The 18,821-nt window shown below is 31.8% G+C and overlaps 1 protein-coding gene across 2 annotated transcripts; it reads left to right on the top strand.

Moving 5' to 3' along the window:
• Positions 1-953: 953 nt before the first annotated feature.
• LOC136210682 (agamous-like MADS-box protein AGL19) lies at positions 954-18,353 on the top strand. 2 transcript variants are annotated; one of them, XM_066002057.1, is made up of 8 exons: positions 954-1,068; positions 1,509-1,703; positions 12,859-12,940; positions 13,027-13,088; positions 13,499-13,598; positions 14,064-14,105; positions 14,212-14,253; positions 17,959-18,353. In XM_066002057.1, the coding sequence occupies exons 2-8, from the start codon at positions 1,522-1,524 to the stop codon at positions 18,064-18,066; spliced, it is 618 nt and encodes a 205-aa protein (XP_065858129.1). In that variant the 5' UTR covers positions 954-1,068; positions 1,509-1,521; the 3' UTR covers positions 18,067-18,353. The 2 variants fall into 2 exon arrangements, with proteins under 2 accessions (XP_065858129.1, XP_065858128.1); XM_066002056.1 differs by having other exon boundaries at positions 974-1,306.
• Positions 18,354-18,821: the final 468 nt, after the last annotated feature.

The following is an 18,821-nucleotide window of genomic DNA, read 5'->3' as shown; positions in this document are numbered from 1 at the left end:
CTTATTTTATCGAGTCCGGCATCTAAGTTTATTAATTAAACCCTTAACCATGTGATAATTCACAAATCCATCTATGAAAAGATGCATTTTGTGAATACTAGTATCATTTTCATTTTTGTTTTTGAACTTAAATCCTAGGTCGCGACTCTACATAAGCTTTATGACCAAAACATGATAAAAATACCAATTTTTTTAATAAAAAGATTGGAAGTTAAGAAAAAGAATAAAGGGACATCCAATTAGGTAATCATTTTCGATGCCTTCGATGTATTCCTAACAAAGATAAATAAACTCTCTCAATTATTTGAGTAGTCAACATGTATAAATTTTTATTTATATGAGTAAATATTAAGATTATGGTTGTTTACATTAAAAAAAGAGAGGTTATTGTAATGTAAGGTTATAAGTGAAAATTATAGGTGAAGGGTTGAAATTTCATTGTATTTTTCTATATTTTGTACTTACAAAAAAAAAGTATACATCCATAAATGTTTTTCATCCTCCTTGATGCTTCCATCATTCTTTACAAATAATACCCCTCATGAAATATTTGGGTAACCGGTTCAGAAAAAGCTCTCCAAACAAGATGGGCCACGTGACAAAATATGCGTTGGCACCATCCGATTGGTCCACCATTCAATATCACAGTACGGAAAGAAGCTGACGTGTTTTCTAAAATGGTACGGACACAGGTATTTACGAAACATTTGAGTATTTAAAAGAGAAAGAGGGTGCTCAGAGATTGCGTGCATCCTTTGAGGGGTATGGGAAGTTGTCTGGGAGAAACTGGCAACCGACAAGAATGTTCGATGTCTTGAGCTTTACATGAGCGAGTTGCCTCTCCAGTGGATACCGGAAAAGTGAGTTGTCAGTCTCAAATGACCAGGTGTCATTACATTACTGAGTAGGCATGAAACTTTTGGTGCTACCTGATGTTGGGTGGATTAATAATGGGATTCACATGATCTTCCCATTTGCCCACCTATTTCCACTCATATTCTCTGTTTCTCTTTTTCGGGAGGCGTCTGTGTTTTTTCCCTAAATTTTCCAAAAGGAGAAAGAGATTAGGTTCTTCTCCATATGCTTCTCTTCTCTTCTTTTCGTATTCCCATTTTTTTAATCTTCTAGGGTTTATACTTTTTAGGTAGCTAGGTTGATCTTTTAATCTCCATCTTCTTCTCCATTTAATCGTTCTAGGGTTTCTGCTATCTTCCGATTTTCCTTTCTTAATCTTCAGTCAAACTTTCGCACTACTGAAATTTATTATCTTCCGAATCGTTTTTATTCTCGATTAAGAGCATTTAAGGTTCGTTTTCAGCATTTATTTAATTTATTCCTTTTCTATTTCTGGGAACTTTAATTAACTGGATCTTTGATTTGATGTTAGGTCATTCATTATTTGATAGTCTTTTCAGTTTTACCCTATACGACCATAAAATCTAGCTTTCTATTTCCATTATGAGCTATTATTGCCTTGAATGTGCTTTGATTTGCTTTTTATTGTGCAGATTTTGTACGAAAATGGTGAGAGGTAAAACCCAGATGAAGAGAATAGAAAACGCTACTAGCAGGCAAGTCACTTTTTCAAAGAGAAGAAATGGATTACTGAAGAAGGCATTTGAGCTATCAGTGCTTTGCGATGCTGAAGTTGCACTTATAATTTTCTCTCCCAGAGGAAAGCTCTACGAGTTCTCCAGTTGCAGGTTCACTTGTGTCTATCTTCTTTCTTTTTCCTTGCTATATATCAAATCTTTATTGGTGATCTTGTGTTGCTGCTAGTTTTTATTTTTGTACTGTCAGAACCTTGATGATTTTTGTGTCCGACTACTGTTTTCTTCTTCTTCTTCTTCTTCTTTTTAACTCCTATTTTAATTTGTCAGTCATTGCTCAGTAAAAGAAAGCAAAAGACAAAGAGAGATCTCATAAAATACTATATATATGTGTATATATATATATATATATATATAAAGAACACAAATCTTCAACCTATAAAACAGTATCCTTTTCCATTCCATTTGAAGTATTGTAGAGGTAAGACTCAGTATCCTAACACTATATGCAGCATTTTCAGGTCGTGAAAATACCTATGAAAGAAGAAACTAGTGTTGATTAGTTACTTATTATTAATGACATATACTGTTCATATATATTATATAGATGTTTCAATAACATAATGAAATTAATTTATCACTCACTAATTTGTTTAATTATAGTTACCCGGGACTAGAGGGAGATAGAGAAAAATAAAAAAAATAAAGGCATTCTATCTAGACTTTAAGGACAAAGAAGACTGTAATCTGCAATAAAATTTGCCTGTATACTTGGGTTGGGGTCCTTGGTCAGATAGAGGTTGTACTATGTTAGCTTTGTGGGTAGTTGGTTCACTTGCCTTTTTCTTATGTGTGTTTATAAAATACAATAATGCTTCTGAAAAGAAACAAACTTACTACTTTCTCCAAGGTGACCATTCTCTATTCTTAAAGAGTTTTATTTTCCTGTTCTTGATGTTAGTGTATATAGAGTCAAATGCATGTTTGAGTAATTAATTTGTGACCATTGATTAACTAAAGCTAAATAAAGTAACTCTTTGCTTGATTATTTAAATTCAACTAACCTGTAACTTGGGACAAGCATTAATTATAATATATGTTTCCAATGCACATTATATATATTCATATAAATTTGATGAATTTTGTTTCTCCAAGTATCATATACTCTTTGATGAAGTTGTTGGTTGCAACTTTCTAGTCACTGTGCATACATTAATTACTTTTTTTTTTTTTGTCCATCTATGAAAACTCTTGTTCGTTAGCTTTTCGTATCCCTATCCCTTTTTGATTCTTTTCCGTTTTCATTACCGTTTCTTAGCTAAACTTTCTTAGAAACAATGTTTCCCGATATACAGAAACTTTGTCTTTCTATTTCCGTGCAACATAGGTGTCAATTAATTATTGGATATTGCATATCCTAATTTTCCAAAGTTTCCTTTGCTCTTGTATTTGTCTTTGTTAATTATTGATTTGAAATATTGCTGGATGAATTCTCACATCATTAAGATTAAGATAACAAAGGCCTGTTTGTTAGCCTGGAAATATTGAATCGAATCTAATGATTTGGAAGGATTAGTAAAGGAAACATTTGGAAGGATTACCATTAATCTTTATAAAATAAAACTCTCCCTAACATTTCCTTTTTACTAACCTTCCAAATCAAACCATAAATGTATTTTACTCCTAATTCCGTTCCTTTACAAGCTGTTCTCTATGATGTTAATTTCAAGTTAACATGTCCATAATTGTACTAAAATTGAAATTGATTATTGATTACTCCTCCAATCCACTTTATAAGTTATTCTAGCAAGTTAGTTTTTTTTTTTTCAAATATAAGTCATTCTAGTTTTTTTTTAATAATTTAAGCATTAAATTCTTGTCTTGATCTATCTGTTTTGAATATTCCAAGTTTATTCTCCAACCATTGTACGAGAGGGAATTTTTTTTAGCTAACCAATATAAATTCATTAATTTAACTCTACTAATTGTATTTCTTAATTTGTGTGAAATACCCTAAAATGATTTATATAATGGAATTGAGGGAATACTACATTTTCTTCTCATTAATTCATTGCATGTGTTAGAATAACTGGATTGTGTCTAATTACAGTAAGTTCTATTTATGAGCTCAATCCCATTAATCTTATTTTGATATGTTTTATTTTATAGGTATTTTGATATGGTTTCACTTTCCATGTTAGTAATAAAATAAATATTTCTATTTTAAATAGGAAGTCTTTAAACCAGGAAAATACAATTCTAGAAAATCTAGAAAATCCAATTTGGATTAGAAAAATCTAAATTGAGTATTAAAGTCATTCTTAACAAAATATTCTCATATGGACACTTTAGATCTCAAAACACCAAATATACAATGTTATGCACGTTCTGTGCTTAATTTTTTTTTCAAATGTTATGTTCTTTGCATCAAATTGATGAGGTTAGCCACTATAGTTTCACATCCTTCTTTTGAAGACCAAGTTTCTGTCCAAAGATTTTTTTCTTTTTCTTTTCGGTACGTTTCCATTTAGGCTCTTGGATAAAGATTTATCATTATACATCAAATGAATTTACAAAACTTTGTTTAAAGCATTTCAGATTCACGAGTATGTGTCATTTATAAATATTAGTCAATCCTTACTTTTATGAAACATCTTTTTGGGATGGAGTTAAAGCCAATTTTCTTAATAATTTCTAAATTATTTCATACATGATATTCTTCCACTTCATTTGCATTTAGAATGATCTTCATATTGAAACTCATATTATATACCGAAATGGAATAATTCAGTCTCTTGAGTATAGATTGTTAATTTTTGCTTAAACAAGTTATCCTACATTAAAGAAAATGTGCTTAATTAACGAAAGAAAATCAATCCATATTCCTTGAAAGTTTTTCAGCAACTGATAAGCTCTTAATTGAACACTAATTCATAGTTCAATTATGATGGTGCAATTTGGCTTAGTTCTTTTTGTATACCTGAAGTTTATAACAAGAGTCCGAGTTAATCACAATGTAAGTGTATTTAAGAAAGCGATTTTGGTGAGACATAAAATTTTCATAAATAAAAAGTATCAAAGGATCCATTAACTTGAGCTAATATATAGTTAATATTACAAGATTTTTTTATTATATTTAATATATTTTGTATGTGAATGTCCACTGAGTTTGATGTATTAAAAAAAAAAATATATAGACTATATTTATCGTACCAGAATCCACACTCTAATTGTCTTAGTTGGGAGACTTTGAAATCATGTTAAGAAACTAGTCGGCCGGAGAACTTAAATTGATAAGTAAGACTATAAAAATAGTTTTTATCATCGCTAACGATAAAAATATATTTTTTTTCTAATAAAAGTAACTCTAGTTAGCTGGATATTCTAAATATTTATTTATTTAACACCTGATTAAACTTAAGACTTGAAAAGAAGAAGAAAATAAATACTAAGGTATAATTTTGAAATTTTTTTGACTAAAATTAACACTAAATATTGAAATCTCTATGAAAGTGATTGATAAAAAATGCAAGTCAGATCTTTTTAGTCTTTGGTATTCAAAATTTAGAGAAAAAAAAAAAGAAAATTTAATTAATTTATTTAGTCAAATGTTCTTCTCTTCATCTTTAATATTGACCGATATATAACATGAACATGGAATCACATCTCTCCTTTGTCTCTTTCCTGTTATTCATCTTCTCTTTGCGTAGATCAAAATATTCACATCTAATTTTTTTTTTTTTTTTTATCAAACAAAGACACCAAGTATCTTAATCAAACAAAGACACCGAGAGAGACTATTGAGAAACAGAAAAATGAAACAAACCACTACCACCATCATATAGAGAGACTACTTTCGCTTAGGTCTTAAGTACGATATGGATGATGATGAGATGGAGGCCGCTTTAATCTTGCTTAAACTTTGACATCTAATCCCTTCTCCCAATCTGCTTGGGGTATCAAAAGGAAGAGATCTACCGAGTTTATTTGCCGCTTTCGTGGCTGGTAGCAATCTGATATCCTCCCCGGTTAGTAAAGTTGAGACTTCTAGCCCTACTACGCGGATTCTCTCGGAGAGAAAAAGAGAGGCGTAGTAGGGCAAGAAGTCTCAACTTTACAAACCCAGGAGTATATCAGATTGCTGCCAGCAGCGAACGCGGCGAATAAAATCGGTAGATCTCTTCCTTTTGGTACCCAAGCAGGCCAAGATCGATTGCGAAAGGGATTGGTGTTGAAGTTCAAGCAAGATTGAAGCGGCCTCCATCTCATCATCATCCATATCATACTTAAGCTGTAACCAGAAGTAGTCTCTCTGCGTGATGGTGGTGTTCATTTTTCTGCTTCTCAGTAGTCTCTCTCTGCGTCTTTTGTTTGATTAAGAAGAAGACTGGATTTGAATATTTTGATTTACTTAAAGAGAAGAAGTAGAATAGGAAAGAGACAAAGGAGAGATGTGATTCTTTGTTCATGTTATATATAGGATATCAATGAGAGATTCAAACTTTTTTTTTTTCTCCTTTATTAATGTCTCTCAATATTAAGGATGAGGAGAAGAACAGTTGAATGAATAAATTAATTAAATTTTCTGTTTTTTCTCTCTCTAAATTTTGAATATTCAAAGACTAAAAAAATTGACTTTGTGTTTTGTGTTTTTTTATCAATCCTTTTCAATTTTTAGTGTTAATTTTAGTCAAGGATTTTGGAAATATTTAGATTTTTGGAAATAATTTTAGTCAAGTATTTATTTTCCTTCTCTTTTCATGTCTTAGGTGTTAAATATTTAGATTTTTTAGCTGGTTTTATATCTGCTTTATTAAAAAATTACTTTAGTAAAATAGTAAGAATGTAACTTTAGTTAGCTGGATAGTACTCTTACTTCATAAATTGCTTCTCGATCCTCATGCCTATAGGATTTTAGATCTCTCATTGATTTTCCTATATATAACATGAACATAGAATCACATCTCTCCTTTGTATCATTCCTGTTCTTCTTCTTCTCTTTAGTAAATCAAAATATTCAAATCCAATCTTCTTTTTTTTCTTAATCAAACAAAGACGTCGAGAGAGACTATTGAGAAGCTGAAAAATGAAGCAAAACCACTACCACCATCACATAGAGAGACTATTTTCGCTTACGTCTTAAGTATGATGTGGATGATGATGAGATGGAGGCCGCTTTGAACTTTGACACCTAATCCCTTCTCCCAATCTGCTTGAGGTACCAAAAGGAAAAGATCTACCGAGTTTATACGCCACGTTCGCTGCTGGCGCAATCTGATATTCTTCCCGGCTTGTAAAGTTGAGACTTTTAGCCCTACTATGTCTCTCTAGGTGTCGAAGTTCAAGCAAGATTGAAGCCGCCTCCATCGCATCATCATCCATACCATACTTAAGGCGTAAGCGGAAGTAGTCTCTTTGCGTGATGGTGGTGGTGTTTATTTTTCTGCTTCTCAGTGGCCTCTCCTTTGATTAAGAAGAAGACTGGATTTGAATATTTTGATGTACTTAAAGAGAAGAAGTAGAATAGGAAAGAGACAAAGGAGATATGCGATTCTTTGTTCATGTTATATATAGGATATCAATGGGAGATTCAAACTTTCCTTTTTTTTTCCTTTATTAATGTCCGTCAATATTAAGGATGAGGAGAAGAACAGTTGACTAAATAAATTAATTAAATTTTCTGTTTTTTTTCTCTCTAAATTTTGAATATCCAAAGACTAAAAAAATTGACTTTGTATTGTTTTTTGTCAATCGTTTTCAATTTTTAATGTTAATTTTAGTCTTAGTATTTATTTTCCTTCTTTTTTTCATGTCTTTAAGTTTAATTAGGTGTTAAATATTTAGATTATTTAGCTGGTTTTATATCTGCTTTATTAAAAAATTATTTTATGTAACTTTTAGCTGGATAGTACTCTTTGTCGATCCTCATGCCTATAAGATTTTGGGTCCCAAATCCTTGTGATTATTACCCTCATATACCTAGCTAGGAGTCATTCTTACCTATAATATACCTTAGTTTACCTATTCTCCTAGATGCCACATGTTAATACATCAGCATTTTTATTGCATATTGTTTAATTTCAATGTTAATTTTACGTTCGATATGCCATCATTAATGAGAATTTTTCTTTCTTTTAATGTTATATAAATCTTGCAATTCCACATTCTCTACCCTTGGCTCTCCACATTCATAATACTTTACATTCAAAACATTTAATTAACCTGTTATTCACTTTGATAAGAATGTCTGTTGGAGATATCTCATTACTCAAATTTCTCTTTATATTCAGATTATATGAGCTGCCTTATAGTTTTCTAACCGTTTTGTGTAATTAAAAACATATCCAGCAAAATTTATATAGGCTGCTAATTAACTTGTGTTTTCACTCGTCATATTCAGCAAAATTGATAGTATAAAATCATCATTGATATGCTTCAAAAACCAACATATGATTGCGTTGCCATGATCTTATGCAAAATAATGAGCAGCAATATTTATTTTTGTATGGTCCTAATATATGAAAAAGTAATTGGTATTATACAGTGATAAAAGTCTAAATTTATCTTACGTTTTTTGGAAATTACAAATATATATCATAACATAAGAAATGATAAATTTTTATTCTCAACATTTTCAATTTTCAATTTTGGAGTTATCTTTAGCCAAAATAATGGTACATAGAGCAATTTTGACCCCATGTAACAAACCCAATAAAAGAACTCTTACAAGGATTAAAGGCATCAACAGAGGCACATCTGGCCAAGGATCAAAATTCATTAGCTTTGCTCATGAGCTAGGTGCCTTTTTGGTCAAAATTCATAGTCTAGGCCTTCAAAACTGCAATTTAATGTTTAGGTGTTATTTCATACTTTTCAAAGTTCTCTTAATTCTGAAAGTTACTAATAGGCAATCATGCACGATTCAACTATTAGCAACAAACTGTCTATTTCTGTTGCATCAGTTTGGTACCAGAGCCTGATCAACATATTCACCATATCACCACGAAGAGAGAGACGTGTGGATAATGTTTATGGCCATGAGGCTGCGCAACGCCTTGAGTAAGGAGTTGAGCAGAGAGTTGAACAAGTGATAGGTCAACTGACACAAAGAATTGGGGATTTATTCCCGACTCATGAACGAAGAAATCCTAATCCTAAAAGGAACCCTAATGATGCGGGACGAAATAGAGAGTACGCTTACGAAAATGATTCTGATGAAGACTATGATGAGGAATCGCATGGATGTCATCGACAACATGCCGTGGAGGATGATAGGAGGGCGTTGTTCGTTGACATCGATGAGGGTGATGATGTCAAAAGGGACGCCTTGCTTGCTGGTGGACCTATCTTTGATAAAAAAAAAAGTGTGGATGAGGAGGTAGTGACTAGTGATGATAGGAGGGCACTATTCGATGAGGGTGATGATAATCGAAGGAGACACCTTCCTTGCCGGTGGGCCTATCTTTGATCATGAAAGTGTGGATAAGGAGGTATTTACTGGTGCAGTTGGGGCTGCGTTAGTGGCGAGGAGATCTTACCTAACACCGAGAGCCATTGATGATGATTGGTTGTAGAGCAATATTTTCTAGTCAAACTCTACTATTGAAGGAAAGGTGTGTAGATTTATGATTGACTTGGACAGTTGTGCGAACATAATTTCAACAAAGAAAAAGGTGCAAGAGACTGAGGTAGTATATGCTTTATTGGGGAGGTCGGTAGATATGGATATTGAGGTTCTTGATGTGGTCAGACCACTTATAGAAGAATTCATCAAATTATTTTTAGATGAATTGCATGAAAGATTAATCACAAAACTCGAGTTCATGAGAGAGCAGAAACCTTCATGACATAATTGCATGAAGTTCATGAGACAATCTATGACGACTTAATTGCAAGCCAAAAAGATTGGGCCACTGGAATCATTGAGAAGATTAATCCGAGTCATATTCGCACAGTGAATATTTTTATTGCCAAGCGTTTGATTCCTTATACATGTCACTCTTCACATGAAGAAAATTTGAGGGAGAATGATGCAGTTGAAGGGCAAGTTTGCAAGTTTATGGAAAAGATTAGAGGTTTCGGATTTTAGCGTTTTTTATCCTATTTTTTTTTTTGGAAAACCAGCAAAAGATAAAAAATCATGACCTTCGCTCATGAGCTACGTTACGTGCCTCTGTTTATTTCTTTGAACCAGGAATGCTGCTCACCCCTCTTATTAGGAATTCTATAAGGAGTTGTTTTGTCACATTCGTACCCTTAATTTTAGTTATTATACCCTAATATTAGGTTATGTTATATTTACTTATTAATTGGAGAGTTAGTTGGTATTATAGATATAGTTTGGAGGCTAATTTTATGCTTTAAGTGTAAAATTAAAAGTTTAGAGTAAGTTTTAAAAGAATTAAAATTTAGAGGGACCAAAATAGATTTTTTCCCTTATTGGGATCACAAATATCACATTCCAAAACTGAATTTTCTTATTATTAGAGTAGAATTTCAGAACACATTTTTTTGATTTTTCATTTCCTTGTCATCTCTCCATCTTTGTTCTTCAAACAACCACACTCACCAAGCTTCGATCATACCTTGATATCTAGAGATTGAACCGTCAGATCAAGCTGATTTTTTTTATAGTAGGTTCTAGATATCCTAATACATATTCTAGTCGGTGTGATTTTAATTTGGAGCACTCTAGAATAAATTCGAATTGGGCAGATTCTTAGCAAGAAATTGAATTCTTATTTGTTGTTCTTCTTTTCTTTGCAAAAGTAAGTAACTATCAACCACTCTTTTGAGTTTTTATGTATATATATGTATATATAACTCCATATTTTTCAAAAAATTAAATTTTTGTGGTGATTTTTGCCATGCATTTGATTAATTGGAGTTTTTATGATTTAGTTTTTAACATGAGCTTAAAGTTAAGTTCAAGTGATTATATATGTATTTGCATGCCAATTTCAACCTCTAATATATATTTATGCATACACGATTTGAGTTTTGTTTTGATGAACTTAGTATATTTGATTAATATTTATATATATTAAGTGATTTTTTATAAATTTATTTCTCAAAGTAAATTTTAGTTTTAATTAAAGATTATTAAAATAGTAATTTTGATGAATTTATGATTTATTGAAATAAAGTATATATATGATGATTTATGTCTTAGTTTTAAAAAAATTGAAATTAGTATTGACAAGTATATCAATACATTATTTATTGGTGATTTTAGTTCAATAATGAATTATGATTTAATATTTTCGAAATGGATTGAGAAAATTTTATGATGTTGATTTATGAGTTATATATATATATATATATATATTCGATTTTAAATTATATTATGAAATTATAATATTTTTAGTATCCATCAAGAGCAATCATATAGGTGGTTTTAATTAGAATACGTACTTAGTGAGAAATACGGCCTGTGTATACAGTTAAAAACCTAATAGGGTATGGCAAAGAAATGTTGAGTAAGACCATGCAGGGTTAGCCAAAATTATGAGATATCTCGATTCTATTATATTGTGGGATTGATACATACGAGGATTATCTATCGGATGGACACGGTTTGCCAAGTATTTATTAGTATAAGGTTTGCGAAGTATTTATTAGTATAAGGTTTGCGAAGTATTTATTGATATATAGTTTGCGAAGTATTTATTAATATACGGTTTGCGAAATATCTATTTATATACGGTTTATGAAATATTTATTGATATACGGTTTATAAAGTAACTTTTGATTTACGGTTGATTTGGGTAAATGATTAATTGCAAACCTATTTATTTTGTATATTTGAAATTTTAAACAAATAAAAATATATAGCTATTTTGAACATAAGTTTTGGTATTAAGTATTTTAATACACTTTTACAATGTGATAATTGAGGAATAATGTTTATAACAAGCTTATGATATTTTAAATTGCATTTTTGGTTAAGAGTATTATTTGAGTATTTTATTATGGTTTAATCCATAAAATGTTCATTTTTTTTAAGAATGTTACCTTTATATAATGCATTTTGGAAAATAATGATATATATATATATATATATATATATATCAATTCGAGTATAAATATTTTATGCAGTTGATAATTGCTTACTGAGATTTCTGTCTCATATTTTTAAATGTTTTAATGTTTTTAGGTGAGAAAGTACGAGATATAGAGAATGTTACCGACCGATTAGGCAAGGATTGAAAGTTGTGGCTTATTGTTAGAATTAACATTAGAACTTTAGTATTTCAATTGTAATATAATGGAGTTGGAAAATATGTTGAGGTTATTGAATGACTAATGTGGTAGGAATATGGATTTATTTCAGAATATATATTTATTTCAGAATATATATATCTAAAGGAATGCCTAGAAAAGTGATATTTATGATATTTGAATAATTTGGAGACTACTAAGTGTTGATTGCGATCTCTTTTATTATCACGTCCGAATACCGATTGAGGTCGTTTTGAGTCGGGTATGACATGTTTTGCCCTGCCTACCTCTCCATCTTCGTCATCTTCATTCTCAAAGGTTGCTTACGTGCCTAGCAGATGAAAGTTGTGCACCTTTCTCATTTTTTTGCTCCAGCTCAGGTTAAAACCTCGTTTTTGTCCTGGGTGGGGAAAAAGGAAATTTTAAATCCAATCTATATGAATTTATTTTATTTTTTGCACTCTAAAAATTTAAAGCCTGACTTTGCCATTGTCTTGACACATAATTGCTTCATGCTTTTTACGATTTTTTTTTACGTTCTCTGCACTTTCCCATAAACTTTAGAGAGGATCTTGTAAGAGGTTAGAGATATTTGGGAACCTAAAATAATTAACTAGTCACTTTTAGGATTATTTCCGATAACCAGGGGGTGCGCTGGCACCTGTGCCTCCACCTCTAACCTAGGTCTAAGTTTCATTTTATGAGTTTTGTTATCTGTGCTCAAAATTGCTTAATGTATTATTATCCGAGTCTAAAATTGCTTCAAGTTGGAAATACTAAAGACAAAATCTTATAATTCTTTACGTAACTAGTATATATGCACTTTCCTAAAAATGCGTTTTAATAAAATAGTTAAATTTAATTATTTATTTTAAAATTGGAGATCCTAATTCACCATATTGTAAACGCAGCTACTACTGTGATAGAATTTGCTAAATTTATGTAAAGACTGTATTTGATGTATAGAAAGTGAAGATTATAACATTCAATCAAGACTCATAAACAGTTTCATTTTCTTAGCATGTTATCAATTAATATTGTACTCACATCCTTCGAATTTTCTTGTTTTGTTATGGGTATGTTTTAGTATCAACAAGACAATAGAGCGGTACCATAAGAAAGCCAAGGATCTTGGAAACAGCGGCAAACCAGTTCCTGAAAACATGCAGGTCAGTCTATTTCCATACAAGTAAATTAATCAGTGGAAACAAACAGATTCGTGGTTGATCCAGTTCTCAAATTTTCTGGTCATCAGAATTTGAAGGAAGATAGTTTAAGCTTGGCAAAGAAGATTGAGTTTCTTGAAGTCTCTAAAAGGTTGAAACAGTTGTTCTCACACTTTGCCTTATATTATTATTTTTTCCCCTAAGACTTCTTTGCCTTGGATGCCTATAGGCGGAGGCAGAGGGGAGCATGGGGTGATATGGCACCTCTGGCCGCTAGGAACCACCCCTGAAAGAGGTCTTTTCCCCTCCCTCTGCACTGTAATTTCATTTGCTGGGGGTGCAGTTTGCAGCCCTAGCAGATGAAGAAGAAGATGCCTAGGCCATAACAGCATCGGTTATAGTCTGGGTAGGCAAAAAAAGAAATAAGGGCAAAATTGTTTTCAAGCCCAAGCCATAGGGGCTAAGGCTTTTTTGCTCCCCAGCAGCCCAATGTTGACTCCGCTGCTTGAATGCACAACTCTCAACTTTTCTGAAGTATGGATATCTGGCTACATATTGCAGAAAACTTCTTGGAGAGGGGTTAGAACAATGTTCAGTTGATGAGCTCCAGCAGTTAGAGAATCAGTTGGACCGAGGCTTAACCAGAATTAGGACAAGAAAGGTATATATACGTATATAATAAAACGCCCTTTTCTGTTTGATTTCTCTAATATATGAAGACAATGTCAATCTTGATATGTAATCTTTTCTTCAGGCTTAGTTTTTGCAACTCTTATTGGAGTTATATACTAGTCAATAAGATTAATTTAATTAAACAAAATTTTGACTGGGACAAAAATAGACAAGCAAACATATCACTTTGGGAAATAGAGAAGAGATTGACGAAATAAGAACACCTTTCTTTTTTTTTATGTAAGAAATGCAATTTCCAGTTTGGAATAAAATTAAACAGGCTCAGTAGGATGCAATATGTTTGTCAAAGACAAAGTAATGTGGATTAATGAGATGTAATCAATTCTCTGGAAGTCTATATTATATATCTTCTCGCACAGTAAGTGAATATATCTTATGATATAGCCTTATTTCTCCACCTTTTGTTGAGGAAATTTCACTTGTGTGCATGCAGAATCAGTTGTTAAGGGAGCAAATTGAGCAGCTAAAGGAAGAGGTAATTAAATTAGCTTTTGGTGCATATCTTCGTTTTCCTTAGACTTTCTACTTATAGATAGCTCACTGCAATAATTTTTTTTTCTTTTTTTAAATTATGATATCAGGAAAGAGTATTAGTGGAAGAGAATAAAAAGTTGCGAGAGAAGGTATATATCTTATTCCGTTCCTTTCTTTTCCCCCAATTCTACCTACTTCTTAACTCTAGTTTCACACCATATAAAGGAACATAATAGATGTTAAACTATGATGCACGGAAACTCTTCATGACATGCGTTTCCTTATTTCCGACATATGTGGGAAATAGAAACTCGCGAAAACTAATACAAAATGTTTCCGAATATGTTTTCGTAATTATCCAAAATATAAAACGCGTCTCGTTCTCCCTACTTGTTTTGATTAAAATTCTGGAAATTCAAACTTTCTATTTTACATTCCTTTTCAATCTAAGATTAGTAAAATTGAAGTTTTCTATTTGAGAGATAATTCGTTCCTTGTACCCTTCAATTTATATACCCTTCAATTTAAAGAACTTACCCATATTTCTTTCTCCTATAATTCTTGCCTCTTGAATCTCGATTGAGCTTGGACTTTCTTCGTCTTGTTCTTCAATCTTGTTTTGTTTAATGTATTGTTATATTTTTAATATTTAAACGTTTTCCCCAAGTTTCTGTTTCCGATGTTTTTCTGAAATTACGTTTTCCAATATCCGTTTCAGTTTCTATATCCTTTTCTGTTTCCGTGCAACATAGATACTAAATGATGGAAAGAGTTTTAGTTGCTAATAATTACATTCGAAATGCATGCTTAATCAATTAGGGTTTTGGTTTCTGAATATATGCCACTTCAACACATAAACTATGTTGTTTATAAGATAAAGTGCAAAAATATCCTTAAGGCATTACACTCAATTGGATCCCTAAACTAAAGTTTCAAAGTCAATTAGGACTCTAAATTATCAAAATCATCAATTAGGATCCTGAACTAAGCAAAAATCATCAATTAAGTCCTCAGCTTATCCTAAAATCAGAAACTGCTCTGTATTGGTTCCAAATGAGTTTGGAAAAGAGGTCTGAAACTGTTCAACTGAATGATTTTCGATGAGACCTCAACTGATGATTTTTGTTTAGAATTAGGATTCAATTAATGATTTTTGGTTAGTCATGGACCTGATTGATGCTTTGGATAGTTTAAGGTCCTAACTGACTTTGAAGCCTTAAGGAGCCAAATGAGTATGTTGCCTATCCTTAATGTTTATAGGTAAGAGCAATTTTACCCTTAATGTCTAAAGTAGTGCAATTTTACTCTTAATATTGGTAGCCAATAACAATTTTACCTTTAAAGTTGGCAAGTTGGATCAATTTCATACGGTATTGTAAAACACATATATTTTATTTCTTATTCTTCACCGATTATATGTAAGTTGATTCTAAGAAAAAAAAAATTCATATTTTTTGTGATTTAATAATAGAATTAGAAATTAATATTTTTAAATTCGGCGAAATATTTAAATTTTTTTATCCAATTCGTACAAAATATAATATGTTTTAAAATAAAAAAAATTAAAATTTTTCACGTTTAATTATATGTTTGTGATCTATATGATAAGATTCATGATCGAGGAGGTAATTTGATGAATAATTTCTCTAATTGACCCAACTTGTCAACGTTAGGGGTAAAATTGCTCTTAGCAGTCAACATTTAAGGTTAAAATTGTACCATTTTAGACGTTATGGGTAAAATTGCTTTTAGAGGTAAATGTTAGGTGTATTTTGGAGCTTATTCCTTGTTTATATGATTGGTTTGGTATCAATAAGACAAAATCTAGGGTTAATCAAAGTTCTGAATTTTAGGGCTACTGAATTCTACCAGAATTTGCAGCAGTGTAATTTGTATGTCAATGGGTTATGCTGGTGTATATGCTTTAGATAATCCTCAAACTCAATTTTTAATTGATCACTTGCCCATGCCCATTGCTCCATGCGAGAAGTGTGTTAAATATAATCGGTTAGTCTATATAGTCTAGTTTGATTTTGCACTGTGATATTGGTTTGGTTTTTCAAAACATATCAGTATCTAGTTTCTATTCGAAGGACTGTTCATCATATATGTTTTCTTTAAACAAAGATTCATGCTGAGATTTTTGCACTATAAAAAATACCAATACTTTTTGTTCATGATCTATTTGTCGGAGATTAATATAAGATATATGATTGGGCCTTAACTATCGGTTCGAGCTGTTAGTTCAATCGGTTCCATGACATGGTATCAGAGCCGCTAGGACCAAATGGTCGAGGGTTCGAGTCCCGGCAACCTCATTAATTTGTGGAATTAAAAACACATGGTGGAATGAGCCTGTGTTGTGCACGCTGCAAGCCCAAGGGGCATTTGCGTGTGGGGGTGTGTCAATTTTTTGACAAAGAGCTTAACAAAAATGTAGGGTTTTGTAATTTTTTTTTTAGCTCAAATGGGGCATTTGCCCCCCCCCCCCCCTCCCTCATGCCATTAAATTTTTTTTTTTAAATCCAAAAATAAGGGTTAAAGTGCAAAAATACCTCTAATGTTTTGGTTCAGGAGCAATTTTATCCCCAACGTCTAAAATGGTACAATTTTATTCTTAATGTTGGAAGCCACGAGCAATTTTATCTCTAACGTCTAAAATGGTACAATTTTATCCATAATGTTGGAAGCCATGAGCAATTTAACCCCAAACATTGATAAATTGGGTCAATTTGAGAAATAATTCATCAAATTGTCTTCTCGGTCATGAATAATAGTGTCTGAAATTGATCCAATTTATCAACGTTATGGGTAAAATTGGTACAAAATTACAAAATTGATATGCAATTGGTGCAAAATAAAGAAAAAAAATAACTGTATTTTATAATAGTGTCTGAAATTGATCCAATTTATCAACGTTAGGGATAAAATTGCTCTTGCCTACAAACATTAGGGGTAAAATTGCACCATTTTAGATGTTAGGGGTAAAATTGCACCTGACCCAAAACGTTAGGGATATTTGATATGTAACAACCCGAGAATCCTGAAAATGGATGATTACGAGTCGGAAACATTATAATTTACGTTTTTTTATCAAAAAAAATCATGAAAATAATGCATGACAATTGAACGATTTTGCATTCTTCGTCACCAAAAATTGAACAATTTTGCATTTTTTGTCATAAAAAATTGAACAACTTTACATTTTTTGTCTAAAATTTTTTTTACGTAGAATTTTGCCCCCCCCCTCAAATCCCGGATTCGCCACTGTGCCTAATAGATTGAAGGGAAAATTCTATCGCACGGCATGGTACGGAGTGTTGGGCAGTGAAACACTGTCACATTCATAAAATGTCGGTGGCGGAGATGCGTATGTTGAGATGGATGTGTACTTATACGAGAAAGGATCGGGTGAGTAATGAAATAATTAGGAACAAAAGTAGGGGTTACATCTATTGAGAATAAAATGAGGAAAAACCGACTAAGGTGGTTTGACCATGTAAGACGAAGAGCGCTTGATACACCGGTTAGGAGGACTGAAGAGTGGTGAGGGGTAGGGGAAGACCTAAGCAAACTTGGAGGAGGGTGATCGAGAGTGATATGAGTTTATTGGGGATTGAGGAAAATATGGTAGTGGATATGACAGACTGGATAGAGAGAATTTGTGTCGTTGATACGACTTGATTTCACGGTTTTATATGGTGGTTCATGTTAACCGACCCCGAATCATTTCGGGACTAAGGCTTTGTTGTTGTTGTCGTGGTGGTCTTAAATGAGTTTTATTATAGGTTTGATTTTTGTAAGAGATTTAATTGGTGTTTATGAGCAATGAATTGAGTTTGATATTTTTGCAGTGTGGAATGCAAGCAACGGAAAGGTCAGATAATAAGAAACAAACAGACAGAGACAGAGAAAGCATGGAAGTGGAGACAGAATTGTTCATAGGTCTAGGTCTACCATAAATCATACATACTTATACTTACATGTTGTTGCCTCTAATTAAGTGTACCCTAACTACCCTCTTTTCTTTTTCTTTTTATCATCTAACTGTGATTGCTATAAGATGACTGAACCACTGTTTTCTTTTTTTCTTCTTCAAATAAATGCATACAACCAAATAATTAATTGACTTGTGAAGAGAAAGTGTGAAAATAAATTGGATCACTCTGCTGTAATAACCCATATTGTATATTTATGTGTGTAGCATTTTAAATTGAATTTTCTCAAGTGATCACATTTTGTATTCCTATATTGGTGCCTTCTATGGTTACTTTGTTTTTGACAAAGTACTGTTACTTGGTGTGTTTTCACCATTGGATGCCTTCTATGGTTACTTTGTTTTTGACAAAGTACTGTTACTTGGTGTGTTTTCACCATTGGATGATGGATATAATTTGTAATTGGGAAAAGTATAAAAATAGCCATTGTATTTAATAGATTAGTCTATGTGGTTTAAAAATTTATAAATAAGGGTATGCGGTTTGTACAGTTAACAAATTTAGTCATTCTATTACAAATTATTGTTGTGACTATTTACCCAAAAGAAACAATTTTGAGTAATTAAAAAGATTAATTTTATAAATTATCCAAAATATGAGGCTTCATTTTGTAAATTAATTAAACCACAAGTATTATTTTATCAAAAAATTAACTCACAATCCTGAAGCATAGACCCTATTTAAAAGCTTTTAAGCCACAAAACATCTTTACAAATTGG

The sequence above is a fragment of the Euphorbia lathyris genome, chromosome 1 (assembly GCF_963576675.1).
Source record: "Euphorbia lathyris chromosome 1, ddEupLath1.1, whole genome shotgun sequence".
In the NCBI taxonomy this organism is placed as follows: Eukaryota; Viridiplantae; Streptophyta; class Magnoliopsida; order Malpighiales; family Euphorbiaceae; genus Euphorbia; species Euphorbia lathyris.
This window is presented reverse-complemented; position numbering and strand designations above follow the sequence as displayed.

Excerpts from the sequence above, each read along its gene's own strand:
- LOC136210682 (XM_066002057.1), top strand. The coding sequence starts at position 1,522 with ATGGTGAGAGGTAAAACCCAGATGAAGAGAATAGAAAACGCTACTAGC. Across the intron at positions 1,704-12,858 it reads TACGAGTTCTCCAGTTGCAG|TATCAACAAGACAATAGAGC; the intron begins GTTCACTTGTGT and ends GGTATGTTTTAG. Across the intron at positions 14,254-17,958 it reads ATAAAAAGTTGCGAGAGAAG|TGTGGAATGCAAGCAACGGA; the intron begins GTATATATCTTA and ends ATATTTTTGCAG.